The sequence below is a fragment of the Ochotona curzoniae genome, unplaced genomic scaffold (assembly GCF_017591425.1).
Source record: "Ochotona curzoniae isolate NIBS_2020 unplaced genomic scaffold, NIBS_Ocur_1.0 contig_883, whole genome shotgun sequence".
Taxonomy (NCBI): domain Eukaryota; kingdom Metazoa; phylum Chordata; class Mammalia; order Lagomorpha; family Ochotonidae; genus Ochotona; species Ochotona curzoniae.
This window is the reverse complement of record NW_024466599.1, coordinates 72,710,203-72,732,078: the sequence shown is the minus strand read 5'-3', so window position 1 is coordinate 72,732,078 and position 21,876 is coordinate 72,710,203. Positions and strand designations below refer to the sequence as shown.

The following is a 21,876-nucleotide window of genomic DNA, read 5'->3' as shown; positions in this document are numbered from 1 at the left end:
CCAGTAGTAAGCTTAGATCACTTAGCTGAGTTTCCTTAAATAACAACTCCTCTGTGTAGATCAAGTGACCAAATTAGACTCTCTCGGGTCCCTGAACAATCCGGTGACATGAACGGTGACAGGAAATATCATTTCTGCACAATAACATAATGACCGATGCTTGCATACCCCTTTGCAATTGTGCGTCTTGTCAGTGGAATTCATGGCAGCAGTCTGAAAGTTCTCGCTTCCTCCTGCAGAGGGAAAGATGAGGCTGCCAGGAAGAACACTACTCACCAGGATGAAGACGGTGAAGAATATGACAACGATGGCAGCCGTAATGAAGAGCTTCTTCCGAGGAAACACGGCAGCAGGAAGGAGAAAGACCAGCGCAAAGCAGATGGCGCCACGGAGGCCTCCATAGGCAATGATGAATTGATCTTTGAAGGTCAGTGGAATGGTCCGGAACCAATTAATGACCTGAGTCAGGACAAAGACACCTGCAAAAAAAACCAAAAATGCCAAAGCAAAGTACGTCCGATGTGATCCAGATTGTGAATTATCCAAATTGGGCAAATTATTTAAGAATAAGCCCCAATTTCATTCCATGTTCTCTAATGTGCTGGTATTACTAGGTTTCCCAGTCTCTGCTGTAGTTGATCAAGATAATGGGAGGATAATGTGGGGCCAAAGCAGCCTAGCAAGAGTAAATTTCCTTGTAGTAAAAGCTTGACGATATGAAGAAAGAATCTATCTAGAAGGAGGGAGGAAGATAAAGAAAGGAAGAGGAGAAGGAGCTGGAGAAAGAAAAAAACATAGGTAGGAGGAGGGGGAAGCAGAGGAAGAGAAAGAAAACCAGGAAGAGGGACAGGTATCAGGTGAAAAGGAAGAGTAAGGAAAAAAGGCTAGAGAGTAGGAGAAGAAAGAAAGGAAAAGAAGGCAAGAGAGGCGGAAGTAGATGGTGAAGTAGAAGCAAAGATGAAAACTCAGCCCTGACAGAAAGGAAAGGGCAGGAAGAGCGTTCCATTCTGCCATAAGTGCCCTTAGCTGCTCCTTGGGCAAACAAGCGCTCATTACCCAGCGCCCGCCAGATCAGACAGAAGGCCAACGTGAAGCAGACAAAGGCCCAGTTCCATTCGTGGTTCTTCCCAACGGTGGACACGCCCATGAAGATGAAGATGAGGGTCTCGCTGACACTGCTCAGCATCTTCATGAAGTACTTGATGGTCGTGTAAGATTTCTGAGACACATTCTCTTCCACGTACTTGTTCATAGTCATGGCACAAGCAGTGATTCTGAAAGAGAAGATTTTTTTTTTTTAAATTAAAAATGACAATGAGTTCAATTAGAATACCAGTCATCTCCAAAGAGCCAAATGATGACTCCGGTCAGCTGCCTGTGGTTGCATCATCAATAGCTGTTTTTTTCTTAGTTAATTAAATGTGTTTGAGAGTCAAAGTTAATGTGAGAGAGAGACAGACAAGTGAGATCTTCCAATGACTGGTGCATTCCCTAAGTGGTCCCAATGGTGAGGCCCAGAACCTTCATCTGAATCACCCACATGGATGGCAGGGGCCCCAGCACTTGTGGCATCTTCCATTACTTTTCCCAGTCCTTTACAGCAGAAAGCTGGATCAGAGGTGGAGCAGCTAGAACATGAACCAGCACCCACATGGGATGGTGTCCCAGGTGACAATTTCACCCACTGTGTCACAATGTTGGCCCTCTCAATTGATTTTTATACGTGAATGTAATTTACTGAAGAGGAGGTTCTACTGTTTTTGAAAGTCTTTGTTAATACAGTTGACTTGAGCTGCACACTCTGCCCAGCTTTCCAGTTTCCTTTGATTCCTCCCTTACAGAGCACTACGGACACTTGCCCCATCAGCTTGCCTTTCAGTACCCCAAACAAACAAGGACAAAATCAACTCCATATCCATCATCTTGCCATCAAACCAATTCCGACCCCTGTGTATACTTTATTTCTCTGTTATATAAAACTCAGGGGGCCAACATTGTGGCATAATCATCTAAACGTCCCTTGGCACACCCATGTCCCCTACTAAAGTACCAGTTCAAGTCCCAGTTGCATGGCTTCCCATTCAACTCCCTGCTAAGGTCCCTAGAGGACAGTAGCTCGAGTACTTGAGTCTTTGTCACTTCCTTTGGAGACCTGGATACATTTTCAGGCTCCTGTTTTTTGTGGCCCTTTAGGGAAGTGAGCCAATGAATGGATGATTCTCTTTTTCTCTGTCACTCTGCTTTTCAAACACAGTAATCCTTTATTTTAAACATCCTAAATTATCACAACAAATTTTGAACTTAAAATTAGAATGACACTGGGCTTCCAGTCCTTGTCCTAGCCCTTTACTCTCCCCAAAATGATTAATCACCACTGGTTTTCAGTTTCTCATCTTGATTATGTCTTGCACTCATCCACTTCTCTTTATCCTAATAAACTTGGTTCCTATTTATCTGTTGGAACCATTTCTGGGAAATAGAAACCGTGCTAATGGGCTCTGAGAATTCTGGAAGGAAAGAAACTCTTGTGCTTGTTTTCTGTACATTTCCAAAACTTCACTACCACAGAGATCTCTTCCTCCAGCGCACATAGTATCTATTTTAATTTGGCCTGATCTGCCACACCCAGGTAAAGGCAGGCTCAGGACAGAAGTCATAACACTGAGTAAGACTTGGGAAGCTCCTCTAACTTCCCCAGTGGAGAATTCCAGCCGCACCTCCACCTTCCCTCCACACTTACGCCTCAGCTGTCTCATGACTCTCAAACACACCTTCAGTCTTTATCGTCTTCTTGTCTTACACAACAACTTACAGTGAGCTCTACTCTGTCCAGAATGCCACCCAAAGAAGGAACTGTAGAAGAAGATACACAAAGATATACAAAGTGCCTAGACTAGAGTGAATCCAAGGGACTTTTATCAGAAAGTGCTGTAAAATTCAACCAGGAGGATGGAACGAAAGTGTTGTGTGTGGCCTTCTACTGACTGGAAACATGGTGTAAATCAACTTGCGTTCCTGACCGTACAAATTGCCCATACTGATGCTATGCACTCTTCCTGCCTGGCCCCCACCTTGAGCCTCCTTGTACACTGAGAAGATTGCTGCTGTCCTAAGGAAATCCTCCCGCAGTGCATATGTGTATGCGATGAGGAATATCAATCCAAGGGCTCTGAAAGTTAACACTGCAAGAGGAATACCTTTCACTGCAAAAGAGTGTTCCTCACATAGGGAACATGTTTGTTGATTTTTGTGCCCCCATTTAAAGTAAAATAAAGATTTCACTGAGTCTAAGGACCAAGCATGTAGTCACCATTTCGCGGTCTTCAGCATAAACAGGTGTTCCTTTTAGATTGATGTGAGTGAGGAATGCGTGCTTCTCCAAAGAATGTGCTCACCAAATGTGCTAATAAAATTCAGCAGTTCCAAAGCCATGGAAGAGCTTTTGAGCAACTGAGGGCTTCTAAACAATAATAATCAATGCTTGCAGCGCTTTCATGTTGTGTCTGGCACTGTGCGAACACTCTGTGTGACTTATGCCAGTCTTTGTCACAAGTTTATGAAGCAAGCTATGTTATCGTTCTTACTTTTATAGACAGGAGGACAAAAGGCAAACAGAGGTTCAGTTATTCAAGTTTACACTGATAATAAATGCTGGTACCAGTGTGGGAACCCAGACAGTCACCCAAATCAGTCCCCAATAAAACCCTGCCTCTTCCCGAATCCTCACTGAGCTCAGGGATCTCCAATGGGAACACTGTCCCTCCCCTCTCCAGCCTTTCCTCATCCTTTCTCAAGCACAAGTCTGTCTGCATGCATTTCCACCAGCTGCCATAACATGAAGTGGCTTCAAATGACATCATCCTATCACAAGTCATTTTCGGTCAGCTAAGACGAAGGCGTTGGCAGGGCTGCCACCTTTCTGGAGGAAGGGGAGTGAGATCACTGCATTTGCTTCCATGCCTTGGCCAGTGGCTGCATCACCCCCCCTGCTTCCCTACCTGCTGATAGCACCCCTTCCACCTCTGTCTGGCACGAGAATCTTGTTGATGGCATTCAGCCCACATGGATGAGCCTGTGAGGTCCCTTCATTATTTAATGCGCCGTATTAGGAGTTTTTAAGACTTAAGCTACGGATACCCTTAGAGAACACTGGTTAACTATACCTCTGGCAGTCTTCATTATTCACATTTGACCTGGCTTTTTCTTTAAGCAGACTTTTTGAAAAAGATGCCCATAATATGGACCAAAGAATAAAGGCCATAGCTGGATTCAGTTAATGAAGGGTCTGTATTGTGATGTGTTTTATAAAGAAAAAGCACATCTGATATCACACAAAGGAGCCTTTCTCAAACATGTCAAATAGAACATCTTCAATAAAAATTATTTAGAGCCACATTACTTTTCAAAACAAGCTTCAAGGGTTTAACTATGAAGTATTTAAGCTTACAAAAAAAAAATGAAAATAAGGAACATTAAGTACCTACTACCCGGCATTTTCTAACCACTTTAATTTGAAGATATAAAATAATTTAAGTTATGGAGCAAAATCTTGCAGGTTACCCACAGTTGTCTCATTTCCACCTCTTTCGCTTAGATTCAGATTTCTTCTATCACAGGCTAGAGAACAGTGTTTTTGTGAACAGACCAAACAATTTCCTCTGGAGTCTTGTTCACATCATTCATTGTGCAAAATGTAAGTCACACAGAGGACAAGTGTTCACCTGGGCGATTAGGATGGTGCCAGCAATATCCCTGTGAGAGTGCCTGGGTTTAAGTCCCAGCTGTACTTCTTACGCCAGCTTCCTGCTGATGTGCACTTAAGCAACCAGGTGAGGATGGCTCACGTAGTTCCCATCCATGTGGGAGACCCAGACTGACTTCTCAGGTTCTAACTTCACTGGCCCAACACTGGCTGTTCCAGGTGTTTTGGCGGGGGTGGAGGGGATAGACCGGGGAACAGATATTTCCCTTTACTTTCATCCCCTCCTCTCTTCTCTCCCCTCCTTCAGTTTCCTTCCCTTCCAATTCTTTCTCTCTCCTCTCTCCCTTTCAAACAAATCAATAAAATTTTTTTCAAAAGCAAACCACACAGGTCAAAAGTAGTCTTCGATACCTGAGTAATTTGGCAACCATCGCAATTTAGAAATAATTAAAAATGAACCTTTGGTGTAGGCAATGAGAAATGAATAGATTTTTACATGGATGTCTATAGGATCATTTTCCTTTGTTTTGTATCTTTTGCATGACACCAGGACACTCAGATCTGCTGGACACTTTTGCGCAACTTAATACAGTTTCCAATCAGCATCAATGAGACATTTAACGAGAATACCTGGGGAAGGTCCTGAACGTTGAGTGAGTGTGTGCATGCTCATTCAGGGCTAGGGGAATGCTCTAAATGTTCCTGTTTTGGTCTGTCTGCTATGTGCAATGTGATGCATTTGACTACTCACAGCATGAGAAGTTATCATTGCTAAGGATTGTTGCTGCTGTTATGGTAAGCGCTGACCTGATGTCTAGTCCCCTTACCTTCAGAACATCATAAGACCACAAACTGCAAATAAGCCAGCGTCCCTCCCTTTGGAGGTACAGACAGAACAGCCCCCCAGGAACAGAAAAAACTAAACCTCTACTGCTCTACTCAGTCCTCTTCTAGAGTTGAGAGACATCCATATCATGCTAAACCTGAGTCCCTATTGCTCTTCTAAAAGCATCACAAAGAACTTTCAGACACGGCAAACGACACAGGCAGGTGTATGACTTCTCAACCTTACTGTGTTTGCAGTTTGAGTCAAGAGTATCCTCAGGTACAATGTCATTTCATAGTAGAGAGGTAAGATTTCTTCAACTATCCTTACAAGGACACATGAACAGACTTCATACCTAAAACTCACAGCTCTCATCCTCACTCTGTGATGTCAACCTAGTGATATCCACACCTAAATAAAAGCATGTGCACTCTGACTTCTTGGACAATACTCAGCTGTAACTGAATGACCATCGATTGTACCAGTATTCACTGAAATACATTTTTATAAAGCTCTGTGGATAGGAAACCCTTTCACCAAAGTTATGAAAATAATCTCTTTAAGACAGGAAATCTCTTAGAAAGGTAAAGTTACCTTTATTCTTTGTGCCTGTAATCACTTACATGGATTCTGTTACGATTTCAAAACACGGTGTCCTGTTAACCTGTTTCCTAAATTAAGTCACTAAGTTTTCTTATTCAATGTGGAAGACAGTCATCAAAAGGACATTAAATATTTTACAATCGAACAGCCCCAGGATAGGAGGAAGAAAATTAACACCTTTTTAAAAACGTCAAGAACAAAAGAAAGGACAGTAGACAGCAGAAAGAGTAAAAATTAAGTAAAGCATAAAACCTTACCATTTTACCATAAAGATATTAGAGCGTGGACCATGGCAGCACTCTATTCCCCTGGAAACCCCTAACTCCCTCACTTGTGGCCCTTTGTATGCAATTCATCCTGATTCTTCTGTCCTTATTCAGCGATGGGCTGAACAAATTTGGGTTTGCCATTTCATTTAAAGAATCTATTCCCAGCCTGGCCCAGATAACATCCTGAAAAATCCCCATGTTTGGACAGGTGTTAAGTTCCACACCACGGGACCACATGAAGGTGAAGCACATAGGACTCACTGGTACATTTGCTGTGTTATTATCTTGCCTTTAACATAAATGTATGGTGATTAGCATCAATATAGAGACCAAGAAGTGAAAGCTCTGTAATTAGTGGGTTTTACCTCACCAGCAATTGAGGCTTTTCCTTCATCCCTGTGTCATTCAAAATAGAGTTTAGGAAAAATTAGGGGCGGAGGGCTAATCCTACCTAAGTGCAGTTTCCAGAGGTAAACAACTTTTCTATTTAGATGGCGTCTGTTTGCTTAATTTCTAAATAGAGAATACAAATACTTTTCTTCTGTATGACTCTGTAACTCTGTTAGAGCAATCAGTGATGTCCACTTTCCATAGATTTTCATTTTCTTTCACTATAATAAGTGCTTTGAAAGAACAATGGACAAGCATTTACTCATCATGACTGCATGCCCAGAGTGGTAACAACTGCATGTTCCATGTATGCAGGATGTCTAGTCTCACGACTATCCACGGTGCTTAATCTAGATGGCCATGGTCCTCAGAAACAAAGAGATCAGGCATCGGTCTTCAATGACCTTGAGACGTGAAGGCAGATGTATGGTTGCAAAGATGGAAAATGCATAACCTGTCTGTGTTTATATGCATATAGAAGAAGCTATGCATCGGTCACTTCTTTTTTTTCAAAGGTTTTTTTTTTTTTTTTTAGTTTGATTAGCCCATTAGCTTTTATCCCTAAGATTATGAGATTGTTTTCTGTAATATGAACTACTTGGAATCAGAGGCAAGCTGAGAGACTATTGCAAAATGTTTTTGCTCCTACTACACATTTGTATCTATCCCGTTAAAAACTATGGATTCAACTGCAGGAAAATAAAGCCAAATAGTAGCTGCATGTTCTCATTTTTGATTTTGCCAAATACAAAGGCATACCTCACCAATCAGTACAGCAGCAATGATGGAGACCTATTAAAAAGCCTTCTTTGTATTGGCTAAAGCAAGATCTTGTGGTGACTCAGAGTACACTGCATGTTCTCAGAATAAAGCACCCACTCATGTGAGGTAAATGAATTATTCCAGGGTGTGAATGTACTACAGAGTGAGTCGACTTTTTCAGGAAACCTGACAACCAAGAGAAAGTGAGTTTGACACATGAGAAAGTGCAACAAAAATTGTTTGTCAAAGCAAGATCCAAGCACAAAAATTGAGTAATCTTTCTTCAAATGAATAAAATAAGTTCAAACTATCAAAAATCCTGGATGCCTCATGTACGATTATCCATTTCACACACAACATTTTTTCACTTATCCTTTATAAACATTTTAGATGCAATTTAACCTCTGGCAATAGATTACTTACTGGAACCTACAAAAGCCACGGTTTTGTTAACAGAGAGTACACAGAGGATTACATCCAAAGCGTAATGAAGCATAAGGCATCACAAGACTCATGAAATCTATTGACGCTAGTGGGGACTGTTGAGAAAGGCCTCAAAGAGATAGGAGGATCTGATGAGGATCTTGAAAATTGAATTCAAGTTTTCCAGGTGGAGAACTCATGGTGTGTATTTCAAGAAGGGTGCACATGGGACCTGGGGTGTGAGCAACCCTGCACCAGAGGTATGCAAGAATATTTTCAGGATTCAACATGACTTGGGAAAAATCCACTTGAGTCACTGAATTCTGAGAGCTCTCATAGCTCCCATTAATTAGCAGGACACTTTATCTTGAAATCTAGTCATTTAAGGAATCACAGAAAGAAAAATAAAAAGATTACACATGGACTTCAAAATGGTTTACACCAAATAAAATCCATCTTTTAATTCCATTTTTAAAAAGCATTTGGAGATACTTTGATACAGTAGAGAGCTATGATCTGAGGATCACATAATTCTTGGAATTACTTGGAAAAATACAAATTCCCAGTCACTGACCGAGATCTAGAGAGAGAGAGAGACGGAATCAACAGCTAGGGCCTCAGATTCTAAATATGTAATGATCTTTCCAGGTGATTTCAAATGTATTCACTTTTGAAGAAAGGCAGTGGCAGGTAGGCAGGAGACTTGGGAGAAAAGAAGAATGGGAAAGAACTGAAACTGGAGTTAATCTCTTTAAAATTTTCTTGGAGGATGAACATAAAGGCTAACATGGGATTTGAGGACCTGCATGGATCAAATTACACTTTACCACTTATTCACTTTTTTCTTGTTTCAAGTATTGTGACTTGGTTGCATCTTCTCTCATATGGACACATCAACATGTAGATGCCTCCACAAATTTGTTTCTTGACTGACACTATTCCTAGGCTCCTTCACTTGAGTCTCCAGATGGTCCTCCATAGACAAGTCCTAGAGGTAGCCAGTGAACCTCTCCATTTTACTCCAAACTGTCATCAAAATGCTGTCTGTTGTGTGTAGAATGGTGTTTAAAAAAAAAATCTTGGGAAGCACTTCAACGAGATGTTCACCACACAACACTAATACACCTGTCACTGCAAGATAATTTCCTGGAGCTGTGCCTCACAGCCTCTCCACCAATCTGGTCTTTATTACTTAGGCTATAGCCCAAACATTACCAGCTCCACCCTCCCCACCCGCCCACACACACACTCGTTTTATTGTCAAAGGCAAAGCTTTGTTGAGGACTCTTCGCTCAAGTGGAGATGATGCTCTCGCCACACTACAAGTGTATTTAACACCAATGCCTTCTTCTGGTGACAGACATCACTTTTCATACCACAGCACTGGTTTCCTGCCAGTGTCTGCATCCATCATGGTTTTCCAAGACCATGGGTCTCTGCTATTTTTTCCTAAATAGGATCTAGTACAGTAGAGCTCTTCTTGCTTTCCAGTAACAAGGTGGCAACAATAAAAAAAGTCCAATTTGTCTGTGGCCCGGGTTTCACATTTTGCAGATAGCTAAACCAAGAGAAGGAGGCCATCACACAGTAGAAGGCAAACATGATAGAGACAGCTCAGAGTACATGGCAGCCCTGGGTCCCTTCACCCCAAGAGCAAACTCTTACCCTTCTTGCAAAGAATTTATTAATAGGAGCCCATAAATTTGAACTTTTGGGCTCCATGCGCTTGAATCTGGTTTTTGTTTGTTTGTTTATGTTTTCCCTCAGTTACTCCGAGCTTCCCTCTGTTGTCAGAGGTGCAACCCTGGCTGAGGAAACCAGGTGATTCAAGTTGCTACAGAGAGCTGAAGATTGACTGTGAGGTCACACATGCAAGCATGGCCACTCGGCCAAGTCCCCTAAGGACACTGAAAAATTCAGATCTCATGTTTGAGTGACATAAACAGAACAACAAAAAGGGCGAATGAGGGAAGCTACATCAAGAGTTGCTATTCACAACCTCTTCCTATCAAGTAAACCAACAGAAGTAACCTCCCATCAGGCAAGCATCCCTCAATGGGCAGAGATTGCAGGCAGGTGAGCTGAAGTTTGCTAAATGAAAGTCAATGATCTCTCGTTATGATTAGGCCATCAATCACGTCATTGGAAGAGAAAAACTTGACTCTGTTGTTTTAAGGTGCTCCTCCAGGAGGGGCTGGAAACATTGATTTAAATTGCCTAAGCATATGATTTTCAGAGTACAAGCAGCATAATCACTACACAATCCACTTCAGTATCAATTCTCTAAAAAAAGTTCTAGTGAGGCAAAATCTACATATTTTTAGCAATTATAATGATACTTTACATTTTTGATATATAATTGTTTTGCATTTGGATCTGCATTTTACTAAAAAGTAGTACTATTTTCCACAATATTCTTGAACCAAGATCCAGTAGTGAAAATCACCATTTTTAAAAATGATTGTAAACAGTAGTCAAGAAACTATTCAAAAAGGGAGTTAAAAAAGACCTCTTCAAACAGAATTAGATCCAAATACAGAAGCTAAATTTTCCAGTTGCAAGGAACTGATTTTAGCATGTAAACACCATTTTCTCCCTATAAATAATTCCCAATCCAACCCTAAAATCTTCTCTAAAAGAAGAATATCTTGATTTCTTTCAACAATTAGAAAAACTGCTATAATATTTATTAGCCAAATGTCACTCTGAGAATGCTAAACCATTCTTCTGACCAACCAGCCAAACCTCGGGACTTTTTTTTTAAATCATCAATAGTGCATGTTATTTTTAAAAAAAAAAAATTACTGCGCATGGGTTTCAAAATTACTTGCACCAAAATAATTTCCTTTTTCTATGAACTTTTTGAAGTGGCTTAACACAGCATTTATTGGATTTCTTTTGCACCAAGTCAGTTTCTCCCAGAAAATTAATGCCTCAATTTCTTTTTCCCTTAAACTAAAAGTAGCATTCCTTGCATACACTCTATCTAATCAACACAAGAAGAGGTCATGTTAAGAGATGGGGTGAAGAGTAAGTAGCTCAAAATTCTAGCCCTGTTAATCCTCAAATATGGAATATATAATTTTACTTAGGATATATGCATATATGTATTTAATTTTGGTTTTTATCTCTACCAAAGAACTAGAGACTTCAATATATGGAATTTATTGATTTTCAGTCTGTAGAGAAAATTCAAACAATAACAGGTGAACATGGTATTTCTGAAATTATCTTACCTCTCAGAAGACGAGGCAAGAAAATCCAGCATTTTGAATGCTGAATATTGCATAAATTTGCACTTTTGATTTACAGGAAGCATGGAACACGCCACCTGAAGGAATCTATTCGAATGTACTTTGCTCGTTCCTGTGGGACTCACAGCTTTCCCTGAGGGACAGTCCTGCTCCTCGGCAAAGTTCTGAAAATGTCTGGATCAAAGCCCTTGAATGTGAACTCTGGGGCAGTGTTTTCTTCTTTTAATATCTCAAAACAATTTTATTATGACAGCGTAATTAGCACAAGCCAACTCTGAAAAACTTCCACTTTTCTTCCATTTCTCTTTTTTCTTACTCTCCTTTTCCTTCAACATTGTAAACATGATTCTATAACAGACACCATTACCATCAAGGTAAACTTTCCCTCCCATACCCCCTTGACCTTCATGCCCTTATCTTTTTCTACCTTATCAAGGTGAATAAATCATATGTCATCTTCAAATATCCAAATAGTAAAATTTCATGGCAAGCACTACCATTTTTCCCTGATGCAACTTTTCCATTGGGCATATAATAGGGACTGCATTTGCAATTTTCAACTTACACAGCTTTCATTACAAAAGCAAATTGGATGGGACCGGTACTGTGGCACATAGGCTAAGCTTTCACCTGTAGCACCAGCATCCCATAGGAACATCAGTTCATGTCCTGGCTTGCCACTTCATTTCAGCTCCCTGCGCTTATTGCTTGGCAAGATGGTGGCGGATGGCTCAAGTTCTTGGGGCCCTGTACTCAGGTGGGAGAACCAAAAGAAGCTCCTGGTTTTGGATTGGCTCATCTCCAGGCTTTGCAGCCATTTGCGCAGTGAACCAGCACAGGGAGGTCCTATCTGTCAATCTCTCCTCTCTGTAATTCTGCCTTTCAAATAAAAATAAAATAAATCTTTTGAAAATGAGAATAGTATCTATTCAAAGTTCACATCAACAACTACTTTATCTCCCAAAACTCAATCAATCATCTGCCATTCTTTAAAAAAAGAATGTGATAAAACTAAACTTATACTATATTTACTTAGCCTAATAGAACCATATATTGTTATTTTACTATAAAGCAATAATAAAGTGCTAACATAGTAGTTTACAATCTTTTTTCTTTTCTTTCCACTTTTAAAAATCTCCCGTATATTTTTATCGTAGAGCACAACTGAATTTTGTTGATCACATTTTAAGTGCTAAAGATATATGTAGCTGGTGGCCACCATATTGCATGAGACTAGAAAAAAAAATTCTCAAAATCTGTAGCTACTAATCCCCACTAAATGTGTTACTACAAACATTGAAACACAAAAAGTGTCCACTGTTATTGACATGGGAAATCTCCTGCTTAGGGAACCATAGGAACTTTCTCTTCCCTTTAGTTTTAGTGTAGTGCAAACTCACTGATACACACACACACACACACACACACACACACACACACACACACGCACACACATGCACACACATTTTTCCCTGCTGCAACAATTTCTTACAGTACAGAAATGAGTGAAAAGGGGATGGAACTTTTAGCTGAGTGGCTAAGATGTCCACATCTCATATTAAATAGCCTGAATTTGACGCTTGTCCCCAGCTCTTGATTTCAACTCCCTGCTAATGGAGGTCCAGAGGGGCTCAGTGAGCTGGATCCTGAGACTCCTATACAGGAGTATTTTTACACCTGGCTTTGACTCCTGCTCAGGTCTGACCATTATAGAGGTGAACACACAGATAGGAGAGAGTTCTGTGTTTTCCTCCGCCTCTCTGCTCATCTAACCAATAATTAGTAAACATTTTAAAAGACTAAATGACTATAGAAATATCAGGAAATAACACTACATTATTAGTGTTTGAATCAAAAATTCTTCTGGACACAGCCAGCTATGTAAGTAATTATTTGACACTGATTTAGGTTTAGAAGTTCATATTAGAAGATGTCACATAGAATCTAAGTATGCCCAGAAGTCATTGCCCCAAATAGCTTATAAGACAGAGGAAGATAATAGAGGTTGATTCTACCTCCTATTATCTATTCACAGTGAGTGAAAAGCATATAAAACCATTGTGGTGTGTGGGTGGATATTTATTTTCATGTCAAAAAGAAACAACAGCAACAGTAGGCTTTGTACGCATCTGAGGTGTTCTGCTTGCAACATCTCCCCCAAAGAGATAGGTGCTGAAATCGTGAACTAGTGCATTCCTACTCAAGAGATGGGTTGCATGCTGAACCTAAACCCTGGTCTCTATTATGCAGAAGGATATACTTTTTAGACGGGATTTTTTCAGGAACCAGATGCTTGTGATCTCCTATTAAGACAGCCTGCCTGAGAGCTTGCTGAAGATGGAAGCGAGAATAAACGATGCTAAAGCATCTTAAAGGTAATAAAAAGAGGAAGGAAGGGAAAGGGTGGGAGAAGGTTGTAGTGCAGGAGAGAAAGAGGAAAGATTGTGGACAAAGCTCAGGTGGACCAGGTTTCACAATGGTTCTGCAAATCCTTAGGAAGATAGTTCACCCCATCTCATGGCTCACCTGCCTTTCTCCTCAACCTGTTTTCCTTTCTATGCAGCTGCTGATTTCTCTTAAACAAACCATGGAAAATACTGAGCATGCTCAGTACCCTACTAACCTTCCCTACAGTTAACCTTAAAAATTTGCCTTTGAATCACAAAAGCTACAGAGTAATTAACATGAAGCAGAAAAGGAATTAGCTCAATGCAAGCCCAGAAAAGAGGCACAACCTGGATGTGCAATTTTAATAGCATCATTATGCCACATCCCCTGGACCAATATCCCAAGGTGGAATGAGTAATTACAATGTGGAAGCACATATAATGCACTTCAAATGCACAGCTGTGATCTCTACCATATGACAACATTACACACACACACACACACACACACACACACACACACACACACACACACACAGGTTTGACTAGCATGCTAATCGCCTTCCACTAGAAAGTAGGACATCACTTCTGAGCACAAAATACACCCCAATGTCAATCAGTCTCTTCATTCGCTATCACAGAATAACGAGTGCTCACACATCTATTCTAAGTATAAAAATTGCTACAGCTCCTAGAACCTCTTATTTAAGGGTCCATTAGTATTTAGGATGACAAATATAAATGCAATATAACATTTTTGTGATGCTGAGCTGTAAAATAAATTTTCACTTTGAAGTTGATAACAAAGAAAGTGTTTTTCATTCACCTGCAAAAACATAGCAGAGAATTTTATGTGCTGTTTTTCAGGAATATGCAGTCCTGTTTGTCTCTGATTTCAGAACTTCTGCAGCAAGTAATCCAGTGGTCCCATTTCCAAAAGAGGCAAGTTCTTGATATAACACCAGCCTTTGCAGCTTTGTAAATATATCAGATGCACCAAGTTTCCAGTCCCCAGCCAGCCCTCCAACTATCTACCCTTCCACACTGTGGCTATTCATAGACCCCACTTCCTGACTTCAGCATCAAACAAACTGATCCATTTAGATAGTTACCTTGTTATTGTTCTAGAACATTTCTATACCCACTTGATTAGGAGTCTAATTCCTCAGATACACAAAGCTGCTGCTAGAACACCTCTGCTGTGGAGCCAGACCTAAGTCCCACTCCAACACTCTGGGTAGAGAACTTGGGACTAACTGCTCACACATTTTCAACGACACTCGTCAAAGAACAGTAAGGAACTGGAAGTCATACAGATGATATGAATAGCAACCAGGAAGACATGGAACATTTCATGACTGAGTCAAACTGGATTAAAATGTTGCTTTATTTAGGTGCTCCATGTAATAGAAAACCAGCCAATCTTTAAATCATGGCTTTCATGACAATGGTTCACTCTTCTCACAGAGAAGCCGCGGACTTCCTCCACCACACATCAAACTGTTTTCTGATACAGAAGTGCTGATACAGGATGAAAAACAAAGCAGACCTCCATCACAGCAATCCTTAAATCAGGCTGGGAGAGAAAGTCACGAACAACCATGTTTATAGAAGCAACACTCTAAATAGGTACAACAGGTTCTTGAATACTGAGCTGAAAATACATTTTTGCAAAAAAAAAAAAAACTGTAGAAGCATCCCATTACTAAGTTTTTGCCATTAACCCTATATAGAGTGTGAGCATAATGCAACAGGCTTGTTTTAGGAAGCTACAATACTACTCCTATCCAGTGAGAGTCCTTCTCCACAGCAAGCCTCGGAAGACTGACTCGAGTTCTGAACATCCGCATTGCTCAGCTCACGTGCCGAGCTTTTGGAGAATGTCTGCTAATACGCATTTCTTGCTTCATAACCAGACGCCTTTAAGTCAAACGATGTGATCACATGTTTCATTCATTGTACTTTGCTTTGAATGACTTTCAGCAATCATCTCAAGTAGAATCCATCATATTAAATGTTTCTACCACTGAGGTTGTTTACATGATGACATATCAACATTCTCAAAGCTCCAAGAGCAATTCAGGTCACACAACCTTGTTGAAAAACATCTGCAGCCTTCCACATGGACAACACGGAATGGGTAGCAAATCCAGAAAATTATTAACTAAGTTCAACCTCAGCAGTTGTTTATTAATTTCACTTGAGAACCAAGAAATGACCTTTAGATGGCTCTCCATCTTAACACCAGGTCATGTTAGTATAAAGGTGACTGATACATATATTTTTTTTAAATAACCAAAAGCAAGAAAATCTACTTTAAACCACTCTTAAAAGAATTTAGAAGTCTACTCTTTCATCTAAGTTACCCACTTTGATAACTTTGAACACACAAACCGGATGGCACATACTGCTCAAGTGTTTGTAGCAAAGAAGTACTTACGCCATGATGCCCGAGAGGTGAAACATCTCAGCTGTGATGTAGGACAAATAACTGTACAGGAAAACAAAGAGCGGCTCAATCACTCTGATATTATGCGTGAAGCGGGTTGTGAATGCTGCTATAAATCCCAGGAAGATGCCGATCAGCACTCCACCAATGCCCACGACAAAGAAGTTAGCAATTCCAGCAAACACATCAATGGTCTCAATGGTTTTCATCTGGCAAAAGGACTTGAACAAGTTATACAGGACCTGTGGAAGCAAGAGACATGTGGTCAAAATATCGCCCATCCTCCAGGATCACTCTGTATACAGAAACACTTGGCCTTTCAAGATGACATGGCTGTTCAATAACCAAGTGGATTGTATGAGGCAATTCATGGACATTCATCTAGGATTTTAATGTGGGTTTCAAACATAAACACTTCAGAAAAATTCTATTGTCAGGGAAAGTATTTCTAAAAGTAACAAACAGAAGACCTGAAATTTATAATACCCATAAAATCTAATTGTTTTTCTTTTTTTTTTTCCCAGGTTAAGTATTTACTTGTTATCTGGCATACCTCACTCAAATCAACATTGTTTGGGAAGTCCTATGTCAGAAAGGATGAGTATCAGAGCTGCTGGGAATATATTTATTGTGGGAAGTCCACACACCAAGGAAGGAAATTGCCGGTCAGTACAGGTGTCTGATCTGAGCAAGTCCTCTTCCTCACTCCATCCCCAGCTCCTTGTCCCAACTAGACATCCATGTCTGGTGTGATACAAGATCTGAAGGAAGTTTCTTTAAGCAAAAAGGCAGCAAAAGTGTACACAAACACACAAATGTACACACACACACACGTGAGAGAGAGAGAAAGAGAGAAAGAGTACCTACCAGCTGTAACATATATATTGTCCCTGCCCTGTAACTTATACATTTTGTACTTCTCAATGAATGAGTCTACACTACTGCCTCGCTTATTTCCATAGCCTTGGTTTAAGTAATGCTTCAGTAACACAAGGCATTCCGTGTCTGCCGAGTCAGACACGTGTCCTCCATCTTCAGTCTGGGAAGAGGAAGTGACAGCTGGAGTCCTACCACTTTTCCCACCCAGCAGGAGGTTCTTTGTCGCTTTTCAGTGTGGCATTTACCGCTCTAGAAGCACAGGGAGTTTCTAGCAGGGCCAAGGGACAAGGACACTGGAGACAAAGGCTGTACTAACTTTTGAGAAAGTCAAACTTGATTCAATTTGCCCACAGTCAAGTGGCACAAAATGTCAAGGCAATATTAGAATGCAGGTTTTCTGACCTTCCGGGTAAGTTGTTCAAGGTTCAGCCACGGGGTGATGAGTCAGTCGATGCCTGCTAGCCAGCCTGTGTCCTGCAAAGGTCCCCTCACCCTGTTACACTTCACTGTGCTCATTAAAACCTACCACATTTCCTGTCTGGCATACTTTCTGTATTTTTCACTAGATTAGAAACTGCTTGGACTCAATCAGCATTCAATTAAAATGACTTCCACGTTGTCCAAAGGATAACAAAATGGTCAACATTTTGGTGCAGTGGGTTAAATTACAACCTGTACTCCCACGTCCCGTATGAAAGTAGTGGTTCAAGTCCAAGCTACTCCCTTCTGATGTAGCTCCCTGTTAATCCACCCGGGAAAGCAACACAAGATTGTTCCAGAAGCTTGGGCTTCTGCTACACCCACGGGACTTGGTAAAAGTTCCTGGCCCAGTCACGGGTTCGGGAGGGAGAGGGAAGAAGCTATGGTCATTTGGAGAATGAATAAGGAAGGTTGTTTCTCTCTCTCTTTCTCCCCTTTCAATGTATTTTATTTATTTGAAAAGAAGACCTACAGGGAAAGAGAGAGAGGTAAAGAGATCTACCCGCTGGTTTATTCCCAAATTGCTATAATAACCAGTGCTGGATCAAACTCTGTGTCTTCCATAGGTGTGGCAGGGTCCATGTACTTGGGCCATCTTCCACCACCTTCCCACATGAATTAGCAGAGAGTTGGATGGGAAGTGGATCATTTGAGCACCCATGAGGGATGCTGGCATAACAGTCAGCAGTTTAAATGGTAGCACCACAATGCTGTCCTCACCTCTCCCTCATTCTGTAGTTCTGTCCCAAAAAACTACAAATCAGAATATGTTTTTACATAAGCTGATCTCTTTTCCTCCTCTCATCTTCCTGCTCCATCTAGTACAGTGATGAGGCCTCCAAGAAAAGCCCAGGAACTCATTTTCACAAAAGAAATCCTATTCCTAACCCTCCCAACATCACCATTCCATCCACCAGAGGCCCATTCTGTTGTAAGTATCTCGGCAGACAGCACAAAGATCAAAGCTCAGCTGTGGGCACTTGGCCATCAGTATACCACCAAGGTCCCTTCTTATTAGGCCGAGGACCAAGATGCTATATATCCTTGAAAAACCAAAGGGTTCCCATTACCACCCAGCTACTTCACATTAAAACTGATGCCTAGTGACAGCCATGAGATAAAATTCCTTTAGTCACAGCAGCCATAACGCCACAATTAGGTGATTTCAGTTTAAGTCAAGTCATTTTGCCCCATGGTACCTATGTAGAAAAATACCTTGGAGTTTTGATTTACATATTTATCAGTGTTAGGTATAAGTGAAAAAATTGAGTTTATTGTTTTTAAGATCAGATTTTGTTTGTCTGTTTTTAAAATTTCGGGTTTGTTTCCCCTAATCATAGACTGTTTACATATACATCATGAGATATCTTGGAGATGTGACTTACGTCTAAATATGAAACTTACATACATCTATTTTTTACAGGTTTATTTATTTTTGAAGGCAGAGTTAACAGAAAAAGAGAGGGAGAGAGAGAGAGAGACATCTTCCATATGTTGGTTCAATCCCCAGGTGACTGGCTCTGGGCCAGGCCCAAACAGGGAGGCAGGAGTTTTCCCCAGGTTTCCCATGTTGACAGAAGGGCCCAAAGCCCTTCTGCTTTTTTTTTTTTTTACCAGGCCATGAGTAGGGAGACATACAAAAAATGAAACAACTAGGTCATGAGCCAAGACCTAGAATGGATACTGACATTGTAGGTGCTGGCTTTACTCACTAGCCTGTGACGTTGGTCATATTCCATATACATCTTCTAAGCACACACTGAAGGCAAATGTAATCAGTATTGAGTGCATCTGTATTTTGACTATGACTCATTAGTCGAGGCCAGGCTTGGAATTTTCCACTTGAGTTTGTCACATCAGTGCTCACAAGATTTTCCAATTTTAGAGACTTTTATGTTTCAGATTTTGGAATAGGAATTTCCAACGTACATACGGATGCAGATTACAAACACGTTTCTAGGGACTCAGCCAAGATGACCTCTTCCTAACATTTGTATCTTTATGACATTGAAAACCTCACTTTGTAATGGGCTGATTTGACAAATCAGGGCGTTTAAAACTTTCTTATGACCAAAGGTCTGCTTAGTATGAGTATTTTTAAAAATGCATAAATATATTACATGATGAGTGACATATTCTGAATGCTAGTTTTGGATGCGTGCTAAGTCAGCAGCACCGTGTACAGCAGGGATGTAAACGAAGTGAATGAGGCTGACTGCCAGCGGAGCTCTGAGCCAAAAGCAGTCAGGTCGCATTTTTAAATATGAAATTTTAGGGATGATCATCATTTTTTTAAACACTTCAAACCTGTGTTGCTATTTGCAAAATCAAAAAGAATTTTGTAGTATTCACTGCTTATCCCCTCTTTTCCTAAAGTCTCACTCTATGGTCCAAAAAGAATAGCAATGGAGGCATGGTACTAGCTTCTTTCTACAGAGTCAGCACTCCTTAAACGACCCAGGGTAAGGACGGATCACTTTTGAGGAAATACTGTAAGTCTTCTTGGGAAATACATCTGATATACAACAGTTGCATTAACATGCTCTAGGAATGGCGTTGGAGATGATCATGGAACCCAAGTCATGTGGTGAGGGACGACCGTAGAAACATCAGGAGCTTTCAGGTAACTGAGCACCTGAAAAAGCTTCAGATTTTAAAACATCTTCATGATTTTTTCAAGCAAAATCACAGCAGTCTAACTACATATCAGATTTGTCTTCTTCTGAGAGGCAGAGACAGGGAGAAGAATCAGGCACAATCTCCCCTCCACTGGTTCACACCATAAATACCTGAAGAGGACAGACTACGTTTGGTCAAATCCTAGGAGCTGAGAGCCCAGTCCAGGACTCCCAATGACTTTAGCCATGACTGCTGCTCTCAGAGTGTGAATTAGTGGGACACTGGAATCCAGAGCGGAGCCAGGACTGCAACCCAAGCACTCCCATGTGGAACATGTGCCTCTTAGCCAGAATCGTAACACTTATGTCAAACACCTATGAGTTAATGCTAATCTATGTGAGTCCTAGACAGCTGAGTGGGTCGGTTCTTCTTCCACATCCATGAGACCACAGTTGATGGCTCTGTGTCCTGAAGCAGCAGCACAGGGCACATGTGTGGATCTCCAACTGTCCGTGTATACTGGGCACAGTGATTCAGCGAGGTCCTCCCTGAGATCCGATGCATTACTGAGGTTGGTACTAAACAGGAACAGATATTAGAGTGGTGGTGTGTCCTTCTGCAAGTAGCCTGGGTGTGCTGAGTGCTTAGATAGAGTGCACAGGTGTTTTTATTTCTTTGTAAAAAAAAAAAGTCCCATTGCATCTAATTAATTTACTCTGAGAATGCCATGTGCAAGTGTCTGCAATCTGCTCAACATAGATAAAATTTACATATCAAACATAAGTCACAAAGGAGAACCTGACGTCTCTAAAATCAGTTATAAATAATGTCATCACTATTATGGCAGTTTTCCACTCCAAACTTAATATTGGCAAACGAATGACTAATCACTGTAAAGTATGAAGTATACGAAGTTTGTTTTTTTTTTTACTGCAATGATACACCTCAGCTGTCTTAAAATGGTTATCTTAGCAGCTATTCTGAAAATTCTGATGTTATCAAGGTATTATTTTCTACATAATAGCATCCATGGAATTAATGGACATCCTTAGAGATAATATTTTATTTAGTTCAGGGATCTTACTTTATACTGGAATACAAGCTAGCAGAATAATGTTGACTATGGAGACCTTAGAGTGAGTTGGGAAAAACATTTTAAAGACAGAAGCTAATGGAGAGGGTATTAAAAATTTAGTTACTTAAGTACACACTGTGGGGGCAGCATTGTGGTGCAGGTTAAGCTGCCCTGTATGCTCCAGTATCCCAAATGGGCATCCGTTTGTGTCCCAGTCGTTGCACTTCTCATTCAGCTCCCTGCTAATGCCCTGCGGAAAGAGTGGAAGACAGCCCAAGCACTTGGGTCCCTCCCACTGAGGTGGGTGAGATACTCAAATGAAGCTCCTGTTTCCCAGCATGGGCTTGGTCCAGCCCAGGCTCTTAGAGCCATTTGGTCTTTGCAACTATAGTTTTCAAATAAATAAATGTTTTATAAAAGTATACATTACTAAATCTTTCTCAATATTCTCATCTGTCATATGCAACGAATACCTACTGTATAGGTTTATCTACACAAGGGTAAAGGCTTTTCGTTGCTATCACCTCTGCTGCTACAGTGGCTAACATCAGACAGCCTCACTGAAGCCAATTAATCACGGTCTCAGTCCTGGATCACCTGAGTGGCTGGCTGGGGCAGGCAGAGGCCTGTGGGTGAGGGGAGGACCTTCGTCATCCATTCTCTCCACGGTTAAGTTCTACCTCATTAAGACCATAACAGCCTCTGACTCTAACTATGCTGCAATTAAAAGAGAATTAAAAATAATGTGTGTTTGCTGA

At 40.9% G+C, this 21,876-nt stretch overlaps 1 protein-coding gene across 1 annotated transcript in view; it reads right to left on the bottom strand.

Moving 5' to 3' along the window:
* Nucleotides 1-21,876, bottom strand: part of SLC9A2 (solute carrier family 9 member A2) — a 94,192-nt gene that overhangs the window by 39,002 nt on the left and 33,314 nt on the right. The window contains exons 3-5 of the mRNA XM_040994148.1: nucleotides 16,057-16,307; nucleotides 1,057-1,274; nucleotides 277-479 (exon numbers count right to left, since the gene is read on the bottom strand). Coding sequence (XP_040850082.1) covers nucleotides 277-479; nucleotides 1,057-1,274; nucleotides 16,057-16,307 — 672 coding nt within the window. The remainder of the gene's footprint in view (nucleotides 1-276; nucleotides 480-1,056; nucleotides 1,275-16,056; nucleotides 16,308-21,876) is intronic.